Below are 21,499 nucleotides of genomic sequence, written 5' to 3'. Positions count from 1 at the left end.
ATTAGGCTATGTATGTAACATAAACCTACTGCAATGAACACACTGTGAACTACATATATTTAAGTGAAATTTTACAGGATTCAAACACTGAGCACAACTGGGTAGATTATTTTTCAATACACACAAAACTGGCAACAGCTAACAGACATGCGCCCCGCACACGATGTCCTCTTTCAGTGCGCATGCGCAGTATCACCATACCGGCGGAGGCAGAACGGTAGCAGCTCAAACGACGCAGGGATTAACCAGACCGTTTTGACAGGTCAGTAAAAACAAACAGAGGTTTTATGGTTAGGTGGTTTTATTACACGTGTAAAACGTTAAACTAGACAAATACATATGTTTAAACGCAATTGTAAAACAACAGTCGGGCAATCTTGTTGGGTAGGTTAGCAGGGAGCTAACAGAGGCTGCTGCGCAGATCTGGGAGGGGGAGGCGTTAAGACGATATTTCCAGCAATCCTCTCATTCGGTCGATGATCACTGTTTTATTAACCCTAAATATGACATTTAGTTGACTTTAATCGATCGTTACCGCGTCACAGATGCGATGTAGGAATGTAATTATTTGTTTCTAGAGCTGTTTTTAGGCAGAGATGGTTGGTTGGATGGGTCGCTCCTCTTCACTGCGGACTGAAGCGCCACTGCCCATAAGAAGAGCGTTAGACACACTGACAGATACATATGTGGTGTTCACAAATATCGCGATATAAATTTTAGCCCCTTGAAAAGTAAAGGTTGAATACTTCTGTTTGCTGTTTAACATTTTTTAGGCGACTGACCGCATCAATATAAAGCGTTTTTCTTGTCATATTAAGTACGTGTCAAACAAATATGACCCTAAATAAATGCCTGGAGTTTATTTGTGTTTGTTGACTTTTAAGTGACGTAGTGAATAAAGGAATCTCCCAAAGCCTCTTTTATCGATATCCAGCTTTTGAAATGAGTCCTGCTGATTCCTGTCGACTTCATGTTTTTGTGTCTTTTCAGGCAACACCATGAGTCAGGGCAAAGACAATGCACGTCTCAAAAGCTATAAAAACAAATCCCTCAACACAGATGAGATGAGGAGGAGGAGGGAAGAGGAAGGTCTGCAACTTCGCAAACAGAAGAAAGACGAACAGGTAAGATAATTAAAGACAGGGAAAATAAGGTGGCAGAATTGCATGCCGGATAATTGTAATGTTGGCCCCAAACATAATTTTGATGTATTGCTTGTGGTATATGTTGAGAAATTAGGTGCAATACATCAGGTTGTAATTTTTTGAACACGGTGAGCTGAGTGTCTGTATTTATAGTTGTTCAAGCGCAGAAATGTGGCCACAGTGGAAGAGGATGGTGCACTGGAGGATGATGGGATGTCAGATAGTGGATACCTGGAATCACAGGCCAACAATATGGACCAAATCACGGTGAGACAGCTAAATGGTATTTAATCACTGATTAACTTATTACTAGTCAAGATAAAAAGTTATAAGTTGAAATTACTTGTATACACACACACACACCGATATATTGGTATATTTTCACAAATATACCAATGTATCGGTCAGTAATTGGTATATACTTATAAAAAAGTTTTATTTAATTAGCATTTGAGAGTTCTCTCTTTCTGGAGTGAATTGTTTTTTACCAATATACCGATATATCGGCCAGTAATCAGTATCGGGTAGTAAGAGTACATTTTCACAATATCTGCTATCGGCCATTAGTTTAAAAACAGCTGATAGTCATCGCAGATATATCCTGTCAATCAGAAGAGAACAGGAAAATGCAGTGAATTTGAGCTCTGTGTATAGAAAATGTAAAGAAACATCACTAGTTTAATCAGAAAATGTAATTTTCAGAATTTAGTAAATGCAAGTTACTCTTTTTTTCAACACTTAAAACTAAAAAAAATGCTACACAGGACTTTTAGTTATAATAAATTGTCTTAAAAGTCTCTTTCCTTATTTAAGACCCCTTAAGATTAGTAATTAAAAATTTGTTAGCTGTTAAACATAAGCAATAGATTGTTGGCACTAAAAAATAAAAATAATTGTACAAAAAGCACAGGTGCCATTTATTTTAATCTGAGTGGTCAACCTTAAAACTTTAAAAACACGAAACCTTTAAAACACTAAACAATGATAAAGGCCGTTTCTCAAGCCGAAGGCTGCAGCCTTCAGGAGATCGCATTTCTAAGCTGCATACTTCATCAAGATTGTCTTATTTCAGAATATGAACAATTATGAAGTTGACTATTATTCTTAGTTAATCGTAAATTGTTATTATATGTTTTTGACTTGCGAATGTAATGCTCAGTTAAGTTAAACCAGGCTTGATGACACATGCAGCCTACATATGCGACCTCTGGAGGCTGCAGCCTTCGGATTGAGAAATGTCCAGAGGAATTTCCTTGCTTAGGGTTTGGTTTTACACTTTGTGAGTGTAAGCAAGTTTGACTGACATAGCATCTGGATTGTTGTAATGTAAATACCTGAACACGTGAATGGAGCATCTGAATACAGGGAAATACTGAACATGCAAATGAATTGCCGTCATTTCCAAAGAGGATCCCATGTTTGTATAAATCAAGATTGTGATTCTTTTTTTCGATTAACCGTGCAGACCTAATGCAAGTTAACATAACCACCAAAACTATTGGTGTCAGCAGATATCGAATAATAGTCGGCTAACGTTATTTTGGAAAAAAATGTAATATGCATCTTTTTATGGTGAATTGGGTTTTGGTTAAATGCTTAAAGGATTAGTCCATTTTCTTTAAAAAAAATCCAGATAATTTACTCACCACCATGTCATCCAAAATGTTGATGTCTTTCTTTGTTCAGTTGAGAAGAAATAATGTTTTTTGAGGAAAACATTCCAGGATTTTAATGGACCCCAACACGTAATAGTTTTAATGCAATTTAAAATTGCAGTTTCAACCGAGTTTCAAAGGATTCCAAACGATCCCAAACGAGGCACAAGGGTCCCATCCAGCGAAACGACTGTCATTTTTGACAAGAAACATAAAAAAGATGCACTTTTGGACCACGGCTTCTCGTCTATCTCCGGTCCTGTGACGCGCCAGCGCGACCTCACGCAATACATCATCACGTCAGGAGGTCACGGATGACGTATGCGAAACTACGCCCCAGTGTTTACAAGTGTGGAGAAAGAGGACCGTTCCAACATTGTTGTATGTGGAATGATACTAATTAATGTCTTTGTGTCAGTTTATTGTTTAAAATGGTCCTCAAATGTGCGTTTCATATATGTAACACGTGACCTTTCCACGGCATTACACAATTACGTGAGGTCGTGCTGGCTTGTCACACAGCCGGAGGAAGAAGAGAAGTTATGGTTTAAAAGTGCAATCGTTTCGCTAGATAAGACCCTTATGCCTCGTTTGGGATCGTTTAGAGTCCTTTGAAACTGCAATTTTAAACTGTATTAAAACTGTTAAGTGTTGGGGTCCATTAAAGTCCATTAAAATGAGAAAAATCCTGGAATGTTTTCCTCAAAAAACATAATTTCTTCTTGACTGAACAAAGAAAGACATCAACATTTTGGATGACATGGTGGTGAGTAAATTATCTGGATTTTTTTTAAGAACTAATCCTTTAAATAGGACCTTGGGTTTACACAAGCTCAAGATATTTTCATATTTTATTTTACAATGTAAATCACCAGTAACACTCGACTCTTTTTTTTTTAAAGTTTTATGTGCCTTAAAAAGGCAGTTGCTACATGGGTCTACAGAAATTGTCGCTTCATATTAGGGATACAAAAGTTCTACCAAATTTGTATTATACTGTTCCTGTAGTGATAGAAATATTTCTGTATCTTTCCACAATAGGGAAGTGTGATATCTGAGGATATGATACAGATGATCTTCTCTAGCTCTCCTGAACAACAGCTCATCGGAACACAACGCTTCAGAAAGCTCTTATCTAAAGGTATAACATCACTACTATTAAAACAATCCCCAAGATCGAAAGCACATATAATCTTATTTATGATTGTGTGTTTTTTCCATTTCTCCCTTTGTCAGAACCTAATCCCCCCATCGATGAGGTCATTGCCACCCCTGGGGTCGTGGAGCGTTTCGTTGAGTTCCTGAAAAGAAGAGAGAACTGCACCCTACAGGTGAGCTTGATAAACATGTATCTGTATAAAACTGACCACAGTGCCAGAAAATCAGTCTGCTTGACTTAACCCCCAAGTCACAGCAATGAATCATGCAGCACAATGTTTATACATTTTGCGACTCGTCTTTATTTAAATCACTTAGCTCATAAATGGTGCATTAGTGGATGCCTCTCTGCAATATGGTGACAAATATCCTGTCTCTCTGCAGTTTGAAGCAGCCTGGGTCCTGACAAACATCGCCTCAGGCACGTCCCACCAGACTCGCGTGGTCATCCAGGCCGGGGCGGTGCCTATTTTTATTGAGATGCTCACCTCAGATTTCGAGGATGTACAGGAACAGGTGTGTACATGTTTAGGACTTTTAGATTTTACTAAAAATAGTATGTGGTATGTTTTGCAATGTAGTTTTTACTTAGAAATAATGGGCACTGATGAATCATTTACAATAAGACCAGGCACACGTATAAAGAAATCAGTCAAGTATGTAGTCTTGACAATTTAGAGGAAGTAAATGTTGTGCCATTTTTAGGTTTTCAACCATTTATATCTCTCTTGGTTTTGGTTTTGTTGGTTTGAAGTACAGTATGTTGTATTATGGTAATAAGACCGCATGCTGTTAAAAATAATCTCATTATCTGAGTAAAACTTGAGTTATTGTCTTTTCTGCAGGCGGTGTGGGCTTTAGGCAACATTGCCGGAGACAGCACCGAGTGCAGGGATTACGTTTTGGACTGCAACATTTTACCCTCTCTAATACAGAAAGTCATGCAGTCATTTGTTTTTAATAAAGGACTGTTGAATGGTTAATCTTATAAGGTGAATTCTCCCTATAGGTTATTGGCTAAACAAAACCGACTGACGATGATGAGGAACGCAGTTTGGGCTCTGTCCAACCTGTGTAGAGGGAAAAACCCACCCCCAGATTTCGCCAAGGTAACTTTCCCCATCATCTTCTGAATATGAAGTGACATTAATCTAGTGAAGGGTCGCAGGAAAAGGGTAACCACTAATTTTACAGTTTGTAATCTGGTTTTACTATTACTGCATAAATACTTTTATTATAACTTCATGCAGATTTAAAAGCAGCTCTAAAATAAATGAATAAATGTCAACCGCATGAAAGTTAAAAAGTTAATTTAAAGAACAATTAGAAACAAAATTTTGTTGCAAGATACTGGGAGTGTTTAGTTTTAGATTGTGGGTTTTTTATTGTGGTCACATTTGGTTAGGCTAAAATAATATGATGCTAATTTATGCTCATGGGTATGTTTGTATATTCAAGCTTATTTTGTTTTTACCTAGGTATCACCGTGTCTCAGTGTTCTCTCCTGGCTGTTGTTTGTGAATGATACCGACATTCTGGCTGATGCATGCTGGGCTCTTTCTTATCTTTCCGACGGACCCAATGAAAAGATACAGGCTGTTATCGACTCGGGAGTCTGTCGCAGACTAGTGGAGCTACTCTTGTATGATAAGAAGAAAAAATAATGAATATCTCTGGGTGTACTTTGATTTATCGGGAGGGTTTTTGTGGATGCTGAGTTGCTCTTGTATGCTTTACAGACATGCAGAATATAAAGTGGTGTCCCCTGCTTTAAGAGCCGTAGGGAACATTGTCACTGGAGATGACCTACAGACTCAGGTGAGATGATTGACATGCTTTGTAGTTATTGCATCAGCTTTATATCACCTTGATCTTAACACATCTGAGTGTGTCTTTTATATGAATAGGTGATTCTTAACTGTTCAGCCCTGCAAAGTCTTCTTCACCTGTTGAGTAGCCCGAAAGAGTCCATCAAGAAAGAGGCATGTTGGACCATCTCTAACATCACAGCTGGGAACCGTGCACAAATACAGGTTTGATTTGTTGAAAGAGCTGGATTTTTAGATTACTCTGAGTGAATGTTTCTCACTATTTTCTGTTTTATATTGTAGATGGTGATAGATGCAGACTTGCTCCCTCCATTGATCCATATTCTGCAAGTAGCTGAGTTTCGTACAAGGAAGGAAGCAGCGTGGGCCATCACAAATGCAACGTCTGGTGGTTCCTCTGAGCAAATCAGGTGAGAAGGATGCAGACCATTATTTTTCATTCGAGGTCATGTTAAAAATGTATTCACTTTCATGTTGTTACAAACCTGTATACATTTTATTTGTTCTGATGATTTCAAAGGAAGATATTTTGAGAAATGTTTGAAACCAAACCAATCATGAGCCCCATTCACTTCCATAGTAGGAAAACAGATTATTGTGGAGGTGAATGGGGCTCGTGGTCGGTTTGGTTTCAAACATTCCTCAAGATATCTTCCTTTTGTGGTCATCATATCAACAAAAATGTATACAGGTTTGTAACAACATGAGAGTGAATAAATGATGACAGAATTAACATTTTTGGGTGAACTATCCCTCTAATAAAGCACTAAGTATCTGCTATATAAGATCTAATGCTATAACAAATAATAACCTTTAGGGGTGTGACGAGACACTTAATCCACGAGACGAGACACGAGATTGGGTTCACGAGAACGAGACGAGACTATATTTTTACACTTTTTAAGAAACCCTCGATGATAAAATAAATGAATAAGAAACTGAAATCATGTTATTTTTAAATGTTTTAACTAATCAAGGACTGGCCCTAACAATTATTTTACTAACTGATAATGACGTAATTTGTTATTTTTGGGTAATAAAAATAGACCCAAGTGAGCAGTAGCCTTTAAAATTACATAATAACGAAGATGCAATAATAATTGGTTCAAATAAAGTAGTAAAACCAAGTTACATTAAACAACATTACATTAACAAACACATTACATTTGTGGTCTATAAATAAAAAGCATTATGTATATATTATAACAAATGCCTGCAGTGGGAGATAGTTGACTCGTCTCGCGGACGCTATCTTTACTTTCACTTTAGACGGAGAGAAACGCTTATTTTTTAGCCAAACAGTTTAAATCCATTTGAATATTTAATATACGTCCATTTCTTTATAATAGAAATGAACATGCAGACATTAAATCATGTAAACTCTGTGATGGTTTAATCTGCTGAGACTTTACATCTGACACTGATCACCAGACAAACACAATACGTCTCAGACTTCATACGAGCTCCCAAACGAACATTATTGGAAACCCAAACAAAAAAGCGAATGCAGTAAAAGACAGAATATAACGCTAATGCATGCACTGTAAGAGGCTAATTACACCAACCACGCTTTAAACGCTTGGAAACGCAAGGCGCGACGCACTGCCTTTTTAAAAAAAAGAGCAGTGCGAGTCGACGCGGCTTTTAATATTGCTAGGCAACCACCTAGTCAGCTGTCTTGTCAATCAAATATTGAAGCGTGCGCTCTTTGCTGTTAACTGTCATATTAGCAGAAACTTTAAAAAGAGGACGCTTGCTCTGACCTTGTTTGGGGGTGAGAGGTGCACAAACACGCAGGAGAGAGTGAGCGAGTGGAGTCCGGTTCTTCAAAGCAACTGTAAACTTCCCTCACCACAACGTAAGGCCCGCATCTCCCCTCATTCGAGTGGACAATGGAAAGACGCGAATGACTTCGGGCGCTTCTCCGCTCTCAGCGTTCCTTCAAAGGCGCGTGCTGCGGCCGCCGGCAAAAACCGCATGGCGCTCAGCGCGCAAACGCTCCATGCCCATAGAATATCATTTAAAAAAAGGCGCCTGCAACTGCCATAAACGCTTTTGGTGTAACTGGCCCCTAAAAGGGTCAAACAGAAAGCTGCATCCTCCGGAGGTCGCATATGCAGGCTGCATACGTCATTAAGGTTTATTTCAGATCATTAACTGAGCATTACATTCGCAAGTCGTGAGCATATTACAACAATTTGCGATTAACTAAATTATTAGTAAACTTCATCATTGTTAGTAGTCTCTAATAAGACAGTCTTTATAAAGTAAATGCAGTTTAAAAATGCGACCTCCGAAGGATGCAGTCTTTTATTTGAGAAACGGCCAGAATTTCACCTACACAAGAAATCTCGCGAGACACACTTAATCTCGCGATACATATTTAATCTCGCGAGATCTCGTCGCACCCCTAATAACCTTGATGGGTTACACATTAAATGAATGCTTTCTTGAGATTTGTCACTACCATGAACACGTTACCAGCAATATATTGGCAATATAAAAAAGACACGCCTTTAAATGTCCTAACTTCCTGATCAACAGGAAATAATAAAATGTGTAAAAATTAACCACATTATTTCAGACAGTTCATTGCTCAATGATGAAATACTGTTCAGCTGTCTTACAGTGATTTGGTCCATATTGTTGGCCTGTTAGAATGCTTTCCCACGATTATGGAAATTTGAGGGAATTTTGAAATAGGAATTTTACGGAATAGGAAAATCATGGAACAATTGAAAATTCTATATAATAAGTTATGCTCTTGTAAAATATGTAATTGGCAGAAAACTGCTGTTTGTGAGTGTAATCTCCAGGGTTTCCACAGATCCTAGTAATTCTTGAAAGTTGGTGAATCTGGGGAAAAAATTCAAGGCACTGGGAAGTTTTTGAAAATATACATACATAGATAGAGGTCATTGAAAGTGCTTGAATCTATTTAATGCAAGAAGTTTTCTGGAAAAAAATGTGTATTATTCCGTGTGTAGTGTAGGATAATATCATTAAAATTCTAGACTTTTTAAGCACACGTGCTTTAAATTCGTACATCTTTCGTATGTGAATGTTGATTCATACCAAAATGCTTTTTTGCATAGTTGTGTTTGACACATGAAAACATCTCTGGTTACGTATGTAACTGTTGTTCCCTGAGAAGGCAATGAGACACTGAGTCTCCCTTGCCATACTTCCTGCATCCCAGTAAGGCTGTCTTTGGTAATATTTCAGATAGCGATATACTTCCTGGCTCCCGCGTCACCCTGTCTTTGTTGTTAAGCCTCACCATTGGTTGAATTTGATATACATATTCAGATGGACTTACCCTTGGAGGCGTCCTCAAAATGTCACCGCAGTGAGGCAGCGCGAGTTCCCTCGAAAGGGAACTGTAACAATGTATCTTAAAAGGCAACACGATGTAACCTTGCTCTCACTTGAAATGTGTCCCCACATTGAGTCCTTGAATTTGAGGGTATTGGACCTTGAAAGTCCTTGAAAGGTCCTTGAATTTGAAGGTAACTAAGGCATGGGAACCCTGAATCTCTATGAAATATTTTTCCATATCACAAACAACTGGAACAGGAAAGTCAAATGCTTGAAGCCAAAGTGGCCTTTACATTTCAATCCTTTGCTTGTTCTTTCAGGCATCTTGTTGAGCTTGGTTGCATCAAACCCCTTTGTGACCTCCTGACACTGATGGATTCAAAGATCGTACAGGTGGCCCTAAATGGTTTGGAGAACATCTTACGATTGGGTGAGCTGGAGGCAAAACGAGGTGGAGGCATCAACCCCTACTGCGCCCTCATTGAGGAAGCATATGGTATGTTAGCACTTATTAAGAAAGAGGTGTTTACTCTCTTTAACCTTTAATCCTATAATTGAGTCTTGATTGGATGCATTGATGTTTATAATCAAACGTACATTTTCTTTTGCCTACTATCAGGGTTGGACAAACTTGAGTTTCTGCAAGGCCATGAAAACCAAGAAATCTACCAGAAGGCTTTTGACCTGATCGAGCGCTACTTCAACACAGAAGATGAAGATCCAGCCCTGGCACCTGCCGTGGATCTCCAGCAGCAACAGTTCCTTTTCCAGCAGTGTGATGCTCCTATGGATGGTTTCCAACTTTAACACCTTCCTTCCCCTTCTTCTCCAAGTAATCCACCCTGAAGGGTGCGAGATGTCCCCGGCCCAACAGAGCAAAGGATTCAAAGAATGAACGTTTTAATTCAAGTGTGATTATACAAGAGCTTGTGTTGCCGGTCAACCCATTTCCCCCTCTTGTCCTGTTTCCTTGGTGTTAATGGCCCAGTCCCGAAGGATGAGCTACAGAACAATGGTGACATCATGCCCAGATGCAGGAATCCTGATGACCAGTTGACCTTTAGATATGACCTCAATATCCCACACCGATACATCCTTCACTCCTGCATTAAATGTTTATTTAACCCTCAATTCTTGCATATCCCATACACATCCACTCAGCCCATTTAAGGTAAATAAGTTACAGGAGCCTGTACCATGTATTCAGGAAAACTGCATCTAGTGATGAGTTGATGAGAAAGAAGCTGGAAAAGCACAGCTTGTGTGACGTGACTGCAATACTGACTTTGGCAAAGCAACTGCTTTTTATGTTGGTAAACACTGGACTGACCGTGTGACTGTGTTGCATGTCTCCAAATTCCCCCCTGAAAGTCAAAGCTAATCTGCGCCGAAGAACCCGAAAGGACGTCTACTAGGACAGCTCAAAGACGGCCAGAACTTGAGGGTTCCAGGCTTTTCTGACTCAGAAAGTCTCTTGCTTTGGACATTTAACATGCATTCCGACAATGACTGAACTTTATAGGCTCCGCCTCTTCTTTTAGGGTTACTCATTTGCACCTTTGGAATTCTGGGAGTTGGAGTCTTACCACTTACCGAGACTGCTGGACAGAGGAAAAAATAACAGGAAGACTAACTTTTTGGTCCTATAGACTGTGCATTACCCATTTGATACTTCACTCGAGCATCATCTTCATCGGCACTTTACGTTTAATACAGACACCCTTTTGGAAATTTAGAAGTCAATTTTAGGCCCGAATCGTTTCTCAGGATATTGAGGTGAAAATTGTGGTGCATTACAGGATGAATTTACCTAAAACACTAAGTATTTAAGAGTGCGATGTCATTGCCTCATTCTGCTGTGAAAACTCCACCCCTTCAAAGCTTCCACCATTGATAATAAGTACATTTTAACAAGCTTTTCAAAATCAAAGGCGTAGCTTCCTGATGTGTGTGAGACAAACTTTTATTATTAATGTCTAATCATGCTGAATGCAAACACACACACATATAAGAGACACCATATTTTCTGAATAACATAAGAGGACAAAATACAGAGCAGAGGGATGTTTATTTGAAAATAGTTTTGTTTTATTATGTTTGTATGTTAATGTATTTTTCTGAGGGTTCAAATATTTTCAACCGAAGGTGCCATAATCCACATTTAAAAATTGAGGTGGAAAATGACGAGCAAAACAAACACATCGACTTTAAAGACAAAAATATATCAGCAAGTTTAAACTCAAAATTGTTAGGTTTTAGTGCAAAATATATGATTGTTTACTTTAGAAGTTTTCTTATTTCAATGTCAGATTCTTCCCAAGGGATGACCAACTCTTTGTGTTCAATACTACTGTCGTATTGAGATTGTGTAACTGTTCTCTGTTACGCCATTTGCATAAACGCTGTTTCATGAAGACCAGTGCTCGAGTATTTTATGATTGGTTGGTATTTCACTAACTCCTTGACTTATTCAATTCACAAAGGGTCATCACACTTTTATTCTTTAGTACACTTAATGTACCTTATTGACATAAAGGTATAATTGTGAACACATTTATTATCTACCTACTTTTGTTCGCTAGAGGACGTCATACAAAACCAAAATCGCAGCTTGATGATGCTGTGAAGAAGCATGGAATTATGGGAGTTGTAGTCTTTACAGGGTGCCCACGGGTCCTTAAAAGTTTGTGAATCTAGGGGGAAATTCAAGGCCCTGGGAAGTTTTTTAAAATATGCATAGATACAGGTCATTGAAAGTGCATGAATCTATTTTATGGACTTAAGTTTTCTGGAAAAAAATCCATATTATTCCCTGTGTAGTGTAGGATAATATCATAAAAATTCTAGACTTTTTAAGCACACGTGCTAAACTGTTCACTTTAAATGCTTATATCTTCTGTATGCGAATGTTGATTTATACCAAAATGCTTTTTTGCATAGTTGTGTTTGACACATAAAAACGTCTCGGGTTACGTATGTAACTGTTGTTCCCTGAGAAAGGAACGAGACGCTGCATCTCCCTTGCCATACTTCCTGCATCCTGCACCCTGTCTTTGTCGCTAAGCCTCACCATTGGTTGAATTTGATATACACATTCAGACACACTTACCCCTGGAGGGGTCCCCAAACTGTCACCGCAGTGACGCAGCGAGAGTTCCCTCGAAAGGGAACTGTAACAATATATCTAAAAAGGTAAAACGATGTAACCTTGTTCTCACTTGAAATGTGTCCCCACATTTAGTCCTTGAATTTGAGGGTATTGGACCTGGAAAGTCCTTGAAAGGTCCTTGAATTTGAAGTTAACTAAGGTGTGGGAACCCTGTCTTTACCTCCACTGCTGACTGGAAATCAGTCTGACGGGACTCAAAACACGCATCAAAGGTTTAAATAAAGGTGGCTTACATTATGGCGTGCTAGACACTACAATACTACTTTCGCATGTGGCCCTGCGCAGGTTTATCAATGTATGACACGTATCACGAGAGCATCTCTGTAGTCCTGTTTTTGGATCGTTCCTGTAAAACTGTGATGTCATAAGCTGATCTGCACAGTGCATAAAGTCGAACACATCTATAGTTAATGGTTATGGTTAACTTGACACCATTGACCGGCGAGCCTATAACCAGGATGAACACCATGCTAGTAGTTTTGTATATTTTAATGCAAAAATCTTACATATTGTGCCTTTAACTAGGCCTACACAACAAATTTCTTATATGTCCGTCTCTTTTATATATTTCATATAGTTTAAGGGTTATTACTAAATAGTAGCAATAGAAAATAAATTTGTTAAACATATTTCTAACTAAAGGAAAAATACAAGTGAGTCCTGCAACACATTTTTATTTTATTCTAAGTATATAGAAAATTGCACATAAGAAAAACTCACACCTTGTTATTTACCAGTAACTTTGACACTACTTTAGTTTGCTTTGTGAAGTATCATTACTATTAGTTCACCAAGGACTCAATGTTGTATGGCATAGCTGGCTGTTGAGTGAGCCAGGGCTCTGGTGGATCTCACTGGGCTTTCTCTGCAACGACAACAGCAGCCTCCTCCCTCTCTTTCTTTGCTTCTTCTCTCCAACGAGCCTTCTTCTCCATGTTACGAGCAGTCAGGTTGTCATGCCGACCTACTGCCTGTTGTGGACGGTATTGGTTTTAGGATATGATCGCGATGTATTAAGCAAAGACAAGACCATCTTTTATAATCAAGTATTACCTTTTTGCCTGAGATAACCATAGCGAGGCACGCCATAAGAGTCAATCCTATCATGATATAGCAAGCCTTCACACGAACTCTGTTCCTGGCAGCATCGATCATCTCAAACCTGAAATTTGAAAGAGTCACCATTAAAGATCCTCTTGGAAATAAAGACTCTGGCGAATATGGAGCAAATGATTAAGATGTTTTGACAAATCAAGTCTAATTGATTAATGTTATGACATGAGTTCAGGGCATGTTAAGGGCAACATGTGGTGGGTCAATGAGGACGTGCCTGCTCTGTTTCGTGTCTAACCATGATAAACAAAAGCCCACTCTGATCTCCCTCCAGATACCAAAAATTACGCTAATTACCTGTATGTACAGTACATTGGGAGCAAATCTTATTTAAACCTCACAGCAGTCCAATAGGCTGGAACAACTTTAACCAACATGCTTGGAGCTGGTAGTTTATCTCAATGTAAACAGGAATAGACCACTTACGACACAAACTGTGGAATCTGTTCTCTGGTTTTGAATCGCCCAGACCACAGCAACATTTTAACATCCCATTCTGTTGGGCTGTAGCCTGGTAGTTTAAACCCAGGGCGTTGAGCTATGGGCAAAACGGAGAGAGTGTTGAAGATTTTGGAGGAATGTTGGTCTTTAAAAGATAATTTTGTTATAGCAGCTATATTGAGAAGTACAAAGGCCTTTGTAAAACATTGTAATGAACAACAAAGCGTGCTGAAACATGTTTGGAGAACAAAAGTTGTGTAAAATGTCACGTACGATAACCTTTTCAAACAGAGACATGTATGCATGGATATTTGATTCAGATACTGACCCTGTTGGGGTGCGGATGGACCCTCGTGAGGTTTAATACACAGCCTCCTTATACCGGTGTTCAGTACACCTCTCCGCGTATGCGCTGCGAGAAAACATCAAAATAGGACGTCTCATTCACTAAGCATGCGTACGGACACATTTGTTCGTAAAATGTGCGCACGTACGTGCAAAAACGGAACACCAACGTGCACAATAATCATGAACAAGGAAAAATACCATAGACCATATACTATATCTGTGTTATATATATTTGTTTTGTTTTTCTTGTTCATGATTTTTGCGCACGTGTGGTCTAAGTTGTTCTTCCTTTTTTCATACATTTAAAATAAAGTTTAGTATGAACATTTTTGTTGAATCGTGGTTTATAAATTAAAACGTCCTTACGCAAATTTTACGAACAAATTTGTGCGTACGCATGCTTAGTGAATGAGACCCATTAACTTATCTTCAAGTCAAGCTGATGTTCGATGATGATATTCACTAAAAATGTATATACAATACTGTTTATACTAACAAATGTATAAGCATTCGTGTTACATTCACATTAAAAGTTTCAAACAACATCTTAGCCGAAGCTGTCAATGTAAACCTGACATGTAAGGATGACACATCAGAAAATTACCAACCAGAAAATCAGGTAGTACCGTTGTAACTGTTGTAAAACGATTATAAATAAAATACTATTAAACTTGATTCAGACTTGTTCTGTTTTAAAATTACAGTAATTATATAAAAATAATAACAATATTTATTTTTAGAACATTTTTGTAAAAGATGTGATTGAATGTAAGAGTGATTCAATTATTGTAAACAACTTGAATGCCGAGTGCGTGTCAGGACAGTAACTCAACAGCGAAACCTCAACAACATTTAATAAAAATCAAGTGTTTACTTGGTTGTTTATAAGCATTTAAAGTAACCCACTGCCCGGCTAAGACAACTTACTGGAAAGCTTCATCTACGCTGGCTGCTTCCAAAACAAACAACCTAATATACTGACCTATTAAACTGCCAAAGGCAGCGCGAGGCCCGCTGATCATATTGAACATCGTGTCTTCTGAAGAGAAAAATACGACGGAAGAGAAAGACAGCTGTTCTTTAAGCCATGAAAACGTGCCAAAATGACAACATCAAATAGTATATCTCCTCTGGGTTATCTGGAAGTCAGTTCGTGCTGCGTGCAGCCGCAAGAGTACATACGCACAGAAGCTACTGCCTGTAACCTTAAAGGACCCTGAACTGTCAAAATATTTCATAACAGGGCCTGTTCATTTACATGCACAAGAAGAAATGGCCGTTGGTGCTTAAGTTGAATTCGATAATAGACTAAATGATATTTGCATTGCTGTATAGTGCAGTATATTGCATAATGCACTAGAAACCTACACTTTCAATTTTAACCTTGATTATTTTTTATCGTGAGGAAAGTACATTCTTTTTAATTGCTCAACGGCAATATTACAACGAGAAAAAAACTGAATAAATATCAGTAATAGTAATCAGTAAATGTTAAAACATCTCCATTGTATAAAGTATAATTCAGGCAGTGTTCGGGCACCCTCAACACGCAGGACCCTTTTTGTCCACTATGGCGGCGCCCGGTGGATCTCTGAACTGTGAGGACTTTTCAATGTTTCAGGTAAATTTTTTAAAAGTATCTGTCCGCGCAACAGGAAGTACGAAAGGTAGCTTTCTTTAGCACAAACTAATATTTTGTAATTATATTGTAAATTTGTTATCAGATGAAGGTTGAATGAAAGACTGGCCGTCGGTGGTCTAGTGCGGTTCAATGTGCACAGCAAACATGAGTGTTGGGACGTTGTGTGTTTAATAACGCTAGAAGTTGTTAAACAACAGTAATTTATGCATATATTATTCAATTATATAAATATTATATATGCATACATGTATGTTAATAATAGACATTGTTTATATGTTCTATATTTTTTAAATAATTTTTTTTACATTTTTAGAAATATGTTTAATGATTTTTACCATTTTAATTTATTTAAAAGACAATCAGTAATATGTAAAAACAATAATTTTATTGTTTTATAATAATAATTTTGTTTAACTTTTCCTAGATATTTTTACTTTATAATATTTGTGGCTTTGGTACTAAAAGTTTTAAAGAATGTGCAGTTATGTATACAGTTAATGTGCTTTAATCTTTCTGTTGATTTATCTTGTGTTGTGTGATTTTTCACTTTCAAACTATTAAATGACTTTGCAGAGTGCGCGACTGCACGTGTACAAGAAATATTGATGCAAAGATATATAGAATAACAGTTCAAGATGATTGAAAATGTTTAATTTGTATTTACATGCCACAGTGTCATGCTTTGCAATGCAATAACATTTTTATTCTGTGCTATTTTGTCTTTTAGGAAGTTTTAAAAGCGATGCGCACTATAGATGACAGAATTGTCCATGCACTTAATACCACTGTGCCCACTGTATCCTTTTCAGGCAAAGTGGATGCCACACAGACCTGCAAAGAGCTCTATGAGTCTGTATGTGTTTAATTCTATACTTGACGTCTGAGTCATTTATAGGTTTTCATGGTCCGTGACTTGATTCAAATGCCTCTTCTGTACTTTCTGTATGTTTTCCAGCTTATGGAAGCTCATCTTTCTAGAGACAAGGCAATAAAGGCATGTATTACAGAGACCTCTGCTGTCGTCGGGCGGTTACGTGAAGAAAGGGCAAAGGATAGCGACAACTTGTCAATTATCAAGCAACTCAGGAAAGAACAAACTAAGGTAATGCCACTGTCTGCTACTGTAGGCCGCAAATACTTGTTGGAAACCTTTTTAGCAAAGACTTGGATTACCTCAAGCAGTAGTCTTTATTGCAGATAGCGATTAGCATAAGTCTTCAAATCAGAGCATACTACTATTGGCACTGCAGTCATCAAGTCTAACTTGAAGTATACATTCATTGCATTTAAAACCATTAGAAGGGGACAGTCCCTTCAGATAGAAAGAATGTCCTCAGAATACAATATAAACATGAAAGAAAGGTTACAGTCAGGCAAGAAAGGACAGCTGTAAACGCATTCCAGATCATCCCCCTTTGAGCAGGTAAACATGACAGCAGAAAAGGGCATGTGTAAAAACACTCAAAAGGTGCTCATTCCATCAGTTTGGTGTCCCCTGCTGATTTTACCCATAGATGACCCATGAACAAACTATCAACTTGCCCAATGGAACAAAGGCTTGCACGCCAGCTAATGGCTTCCATTACATTGCTGTTTCTTTCATATTAAGGTGAAATACAAACTTCTTCCAAATATAATAGTTACATATTAATAATACAAAAAAAGGCTTAAACATTATATAACCACATACTTCAGAATTGAACACACTTAAAAATGCTGGGTTATTTTTAGTTGCGTTTGGTTAAAAAGGGATGAACCCAACCGTATAATTTAACCTATGCTGGGTTGTTTTAACCCATTGTTTGGTCAAATGTAATCAATGTATGGGTTGTCCCTTTTAATCCACAACTGATAATTTTCATATGCCTTAAAGTTATAATTTTCATTTTATCTAAATGTCTTATTTTTTATTAACAATAACATTTTAATTTCTCTATTTTTCTCTCCCTACAGTTAAAACTAATGCAGTCCGAGTTAAATGTTGAAGAAGTGGTGAATGACCGTAGTCTAAAGGTGAGCTTGTGAAAGTGTCCTTTAAAATACAATACAAGCTATGTATTCAGCTTAAGTCTTTCCAATGGAGCTTTCCCTTCAATATTTTGTTAATGTCTTTATTATTGTGATGTGTCCCTACAGGTTTTCAACGAAAGGTGTCGAATTCATTATACTTCACCCAGGATCAAATGATTGTCAGTTCTGTCAAGAAAAATCTGTAGTTCACAAACACTTGTTTTGTGGACAACATCTTGTGTTGAGCTGGAACATTGACCCCTGGGAGTCTCTGCTGCTCGTCCCATAAACCCCTCTCCCCTCCAGTGTGTTAGGTGGCTTTATGTTCCAACAGTGAAGGAACACTACGTTTATCCAAGTCATGTATTACTTTTCATATAAATATTGTACAAAACTGATTTTATAAACAATGAATTGTTTTCCAATCACTAAAAGTTGTTTTCTTTGAAACAGTCTATTCCTGTAGCTCAATTGGTAGAACATTGTGGTAATAACAACACAGTGATTCCCAGGGAGCTGATATAGTGATAAACATATATAGTTTAAATGATCTGTAAGTCATTTTGGATAAAATAGTTTGAGTATGTGCAAATAAGATGGTGACATGTATGTGTAATTGTTCACACAGTTAATACGACACGTTCATTTGAACAGTTTTATCCATGCATTTTAGGTAATACTGTAAATACTGATGTTAAAATTAGTAAACATTTGCACACAGGGTAAAAACCAATGCTCAGACCAAACCAATTGGTCACATCATAATAGAGTTAATATTTGGATACATTTTATTTCACTGCATTTTCATGAAAGGTGTCACAAGTAAACATTTATGCATGCGCTTTTATTCTTAAGCCCATCACATCATAGCAATACTTTGTTAATGTATAAACATCTTCAATTCAAATTGTTAATGATGTAAACTAGACATTTATGCTGCCTTTTCATGCTATCAGAATTATTGTAAATACGAGTTTCCTAGGTAAAAGTTGTGTTTACCTCTGGAAAGTTATTTGATACTCAAAGTCCTGAGATGAGTGGACCTCAATTCTCAGGGATTTCTGCTTTGGCAGGTTTGCTTTATTATAACAGCTTCATTGCTCTGTTGTTAACGTTTTGTCTTAAGATGCATAGCAGTATTGTTTTTTGTAAGCAATGTTTGTAAAAACTAATGTCATGGTATCACTAATGCCTAGATTAATCTAAACCCTGTCCAGGACACCGCCCCATAGTGTTTAAATAGCATTTTCTTAAGACACGCAAGAATAAACCTGGTGTCCTTCATTTTTTTCCAAAAAGAGCACTTAAAGACAACAAGCTTGTAATCCCGCCTTTAGAAGTGCGAAATATTAAATTACCGATAGCATGTTAAAGGTATAGTTCACCCAAAAATGACAATTCTGCAAACATTTACTCACCCTCATGTTGTTACAAACCTGTATAATTTCCACAAAGGAAGATATTTTTAGGAATGCCCGCAAACCAACCATTCATGAACCCCATTCACGTCCACAGTATTATTTTTCCTACAATGGAAGTGAATGGGGCTCAAAATCGGTTTGGCTACGAACATTCCACAAAATATCCTCCTTCTTGTTTAAATACAAGTTTGTTACAACATTATAATGAGAAAATGATGACAGAGTTATCATTTTTCGGTGAACGATCTCTTTAAGGCAGCATTAGATAAAAACAAAATCTTCATTACTCATGGTTACACACGCTGTCAAAATGATGATGGATGTTGGATCCCTTGTGGGAAATATTATGCCTGGGTGTCTTCTAGACGTTCTGCTCGAAATATTCAATAGGATCATGATGAGCCTTGGATGTCAACAGGCCGTTTAGCTCTAGTTTTTCTCCATAACAGGGCAGAGTTCGATAAACACGTAGATGTATAAAGTCGTCTCCACCTACATGCACCTAAAACAGCAAATGAAAACAATGTATTTAAAATAGACTGCAGTTCTTTGTAGTCTGACTCAAGTCTTGATTTTACAAAACACTGTATTCAGGGCAAAAATGATTACCTTGATGAAGAAATTCCTTCCAGCAACAACTTGTGTTTTATACGATTTGGCGATGAAAACGTCAAAAGTCCGTCCAGCTTTATCCTCGACATGTGACTTTATCTAAGGACATAAAGGGAGGGTTGGTTTACGACAAAGTTTTATTAACTTTTTTGGCAATTTGCATACTACAAACCTCATCGCATATTTTTTGCACTTCTTCATCGGCATCTCGTGTCTCCCCAGTTCCGCCGCAACGATGCATTTTAAACGCAAGGTTGTAACTTATTAAAGTAATATCTGTACTGAAAAGTCTCGTTCCACTTTTTCTACTTTATCCTGGTTCTGACGTAACACGGGAAAAGACCACTTGTATGGGACAAACCCAAAAGAGGGGTGTACTGCACTCAAAGAGCACGGTTGTTTCTTTATAACTGTCCTTAAAGGTAAACCATTTCTGTCTAAATATGATCCACGTTTATCACTGCCCCCAGTATACACAAATATAGATTATCTGTTTAGTAATTTATCCAGGTTCGTATTGCTATCAACCTACCCCCACTAAGTGGTTTGATCCTCGCTTGACATAACTTTCCCATAGCTTGCATCTTTTGGAATGATCTGGCTATCTCCCAGAAAAAACAAAGGGCAACCTTCCCGAAATCTATCGTTAAGCCATCCCGTAAGTAACTTAATCTGCAACTCATTGACTGGCTGCTAGACTGGCTCCAAAAGGGGGTCAATTCCCATAAACCCCATGTTAAAATGGCAACTTTACAGCAGAAATAAATATGTTTACAGCCTGGTACAAAAATGATTTAAGTCAGCTAATTTTGTCCTTCATGGCAAACCGGTATGAGTTTTTTTATTTTGATGAACACTAAAATACATTTTGACAAATGTTGGTAAGCAAACAGCTGCTGTAACCATTGACTTCCATAATAGGAAAACAAATACTATGTATGTATTGTGATAAATTATGAAGATATTTTGATAAATGATGGTAAGCACACAGTTGACAGTACCCATTGAATTCCATTGTACTTGTTTTTCCAACTATGGTGGTCAATGGTTACAATCAGCTGTGTGCTTACCATCATTTATCAAAATATCTTCTTTTGTGTTCATCAGAAAAAAAGAAATTCATACAGGTTTAAAACAACATGAGAAAATGATGACAGAATCTTCATTTTTGGGTGAACTATTAATATCTATTGTTCTTACCATACAAAACTTAATGCAGTCTGAGTAAAATGTTGAAGAAGTGGGCAATGACCATAGTCTAAAGGTGAGCTTGTGAAAGCGTCCTTTTAAATACATTTCTAAAGGAGCCTTCCCTTCAAGTTTTTTAGAATGTTTTTGTCATTGTGATTTACCTACAGTTCTTTAAAGGTGCAGTATGTAATTTTTAGAAGGATCTCTTGACAGAAATGCAAAATAATATATAAAACTATATTATCAGGGGTTTATAAAGACCTTTCATAATGAACTGTTGTGTGTTTATTAAACGTTTTTATCTACATACACAGAGGGTCCCCCTACATGGAAGTCGCCATTTTGTGCCGCCAAGCCTTTAATGGACAAATTTTGGGACAAAGTTGTGTCCGACAATGAAGTGATTGTCCGGTGGCGGCTACAGTAGCTTCTCTATGTGTTTCAAAA

At 37.6% G+C, this 21,499-nt stretch overlaps 4 protein-coding genes across 5 annotated transcripts; 2 read left to right on the top strand and 2 right to left on the bottom strand.

Annotated features, from left to right (window-relative positions):
* Positions 1–123: 123 nt before the first annotated feature.
* Positions 124–11,519, top strand: kpna1 (karyopherin alpha 1 (importin alpha 5)). Of its 2 annotated transcripts, none has more exons than XM_073863943.1 (14): positions 124–262; positions 991–1,124; positions 1,299–1,412; positions 3,842–3,941; positions 4,037–4,131; positions 4,343–4,474; positions 4,804–4,893; positions 4,969–5,067; positions 5,437–5,600; positions 5,698–5,776; positions 5,866–5,991; positions 6,070–6,197; positions 9,426–9,601; positions 9,725–11,519. In XM_073863943.1, exons 1-14 carry the CDS (start codon positions 148–150, stop codon positions 9,910–9,912), a joined length of 1,740 nt encoding a protein of 579 aa, XP_073720044.1. In that variant the 5' UTR covers positions 124–147; the 3' UTR covers positions 9,913–11,519. The 2 variants fall into 2 exon arrangements, with proteins under 2 accessions (XP_073720044.1, XP_073720043.1); XM_073863942.1 differs by lacking the exon at positions 124–262 and adding an exon at positions 409–817.
* Positions 11,520–12,932: 1,413 nt separating this feature from the next.
* On the bottom strand, positions 12,933–15,385 carry fam162a (family with sequence similarity 162 member A). Its single transcript, XM_055182534.2, has 5 exons — positions 15,159–15,385; positions 14,157–14,240; positions 13,814–13,925; positions 13,328–13,436; positions 12,933–13,245 (listed from the first exon to the last, which is right to left on the bottom strand). Exons 1-5 carry the CDS (start codon positions 15,205–15,207, stop codon positions 13,126–13,128), a joined length of 474 nt encoding a protein of 157 aa, XP_055038509.2. The 5' UTR covers positions 15,208–15,385; the 3' UTR covers positions 12,933–13,125.
* Positions 15,386–15,641: 256 nt separating this feature from the next.
* On the top strand, positions 15,642–18,262 carry mix23 (mitochondrial matrix import factor 23). Its single transcript, XM_055182537.2, has 5 exons — positions 15,642–15,797; positions 16,546–16,671; positions 16,774–16,920; positions 17,772–17,831; positions 17,955–18,262. The coding sequence occupies exons 1-5, from the start codon at positions 15,747–15,749 to the stop codon at positions 18,003–18,005; spliced, it is 435 nt and encodes a 144-aa protein (XP_055038512.1). The 5' UTR covers positions 15,642–15,746; the 3' UTR covers positions 18,006–18,262.
* A 393-nt stretch (positions 18,263–18,655) lies between these two features.
* LOC129426289 (cystatin-B) lies at positions 18,656–20,194 on the bottom strand. The gene is made up of 3 exons (XM_055182540.2): positions 20,034–20,194; positions 19,859–19,960; positions 18,656–19,751 (listed from the first exon to the last, which is right to left on the bottom strand). The coding sequence occupies exons 1-3, from the start codon at positions 20,100–20,102 to the stop codon at positions 19,611–19,613; spliced, it is 312 nt and encodes a 103-aa protein (XP_055038515.2). The 5' UTR covers positions 20,103–20,194; the 3' UTR covers positions 18,656–19,610.
* Between the last annotated feature and the right edge of the window lie 1,305 nt (positions 20,195–21,499).

Source organism: Misgurnus anguillicaudatus, chromosome 25, assembly GCF_027580225.2.
Source record: "Misgurnus anguillicaudatus chromosome 25, ASM2758022v2, whole genome shotgun sequence".
In the NCBI taxonomy this organism is placed as follows: Eukaryota; Metazoa; Chordata; class Actinopteri; order Cypriniformes; family Cobitidae; genus Misgurnus; species Misgurnus anguillicaudatus.
Note: the sequence above shows the minus strand (reverse complement) of the source record. Positions and strands in the feature narration are given on the sequence as shown.

Coding starts and splice junctions, on each gene's coding strand:
- fam162a (XM_055182534.2), bottom strand. CDS start 15,207: ATGTTCAATATGATCAGCGGGCCTCGCGCTGCCTTTGGCAGTTTAATA. Junction 14,241..15,158: donor TGCCTTTGGCAGTTTAATAG/GTCAGTATATTA, acceptor GTTTTCTCGCAG/CGCATACGCGGAGAGGTGTA. Junction 13,246..13,327: donor TGGTTATCTCAGGCAAAAAG/GTAATACTTGAT, acceptor CGTCCACAACAG/GCAGTAGGTCGGCATGACAA.
- LOC129426289 (XM_055182540.2), bottom strand. CDS start 20,102: ATGCATCGTTGCGGCGGAACTGGGGAGACACGAGATGCCGATGAAGAA. Junction 19,961..20,033: donor TGCAAAAAATATGCGATGAG/GTTTGTAGTATG, acceptor TTATGTCCTTAG/ATAAAGTCACATGTCGAGGA. Junction 19,752..19,858: donor GAAGGAATTTCTTCATCAAG/GTAATCATTTTT, acceptor TTGCTGTTTTAG/GTGCATGTAGGTGGAGACGA.
- mix23 (XM_055182537.2), top strand. CDS start 15,747: ATGGCGGCGCCCGGTGGATCTCTGAACTGTGAGGACTTTTCAATGTTT. Junction 15,798..16,545: donor AGGACTTTTCAATGTTTCAG/GTAAATTTTTTA, acceptor TTTGTCTTTTAG/GAAGTTTTAAAAGCGATGCG. Junction 17,832..17,954: donor TGAATGACCGTAGTCTAAAG/GTGAGCTTGTGA, acceptor GTGTCCCTACAG/GTTTTCAACGAAAGGTGTCG.
- kpna1 (XM_073863943.1), top strand. CDS start 148: ATGCGCCCCGCACACGATGTCCTCTTTCAGTGCGCATGCGCAGTATCA. Junction 3,942..4,036: donor CAGAAAGCTCTTATCTAAAG/GTATAACATCAC, acceptor TCCCTTTGTCAG/AACCTAATCCCCCCATCGAT. Junction 5,601..5,697: donor AGACTAGTGGAGCTACTCTT/GTATGATAAGAA, acceptor TATGCTTTACAG/ACATGCAGAATATAAAGTGG.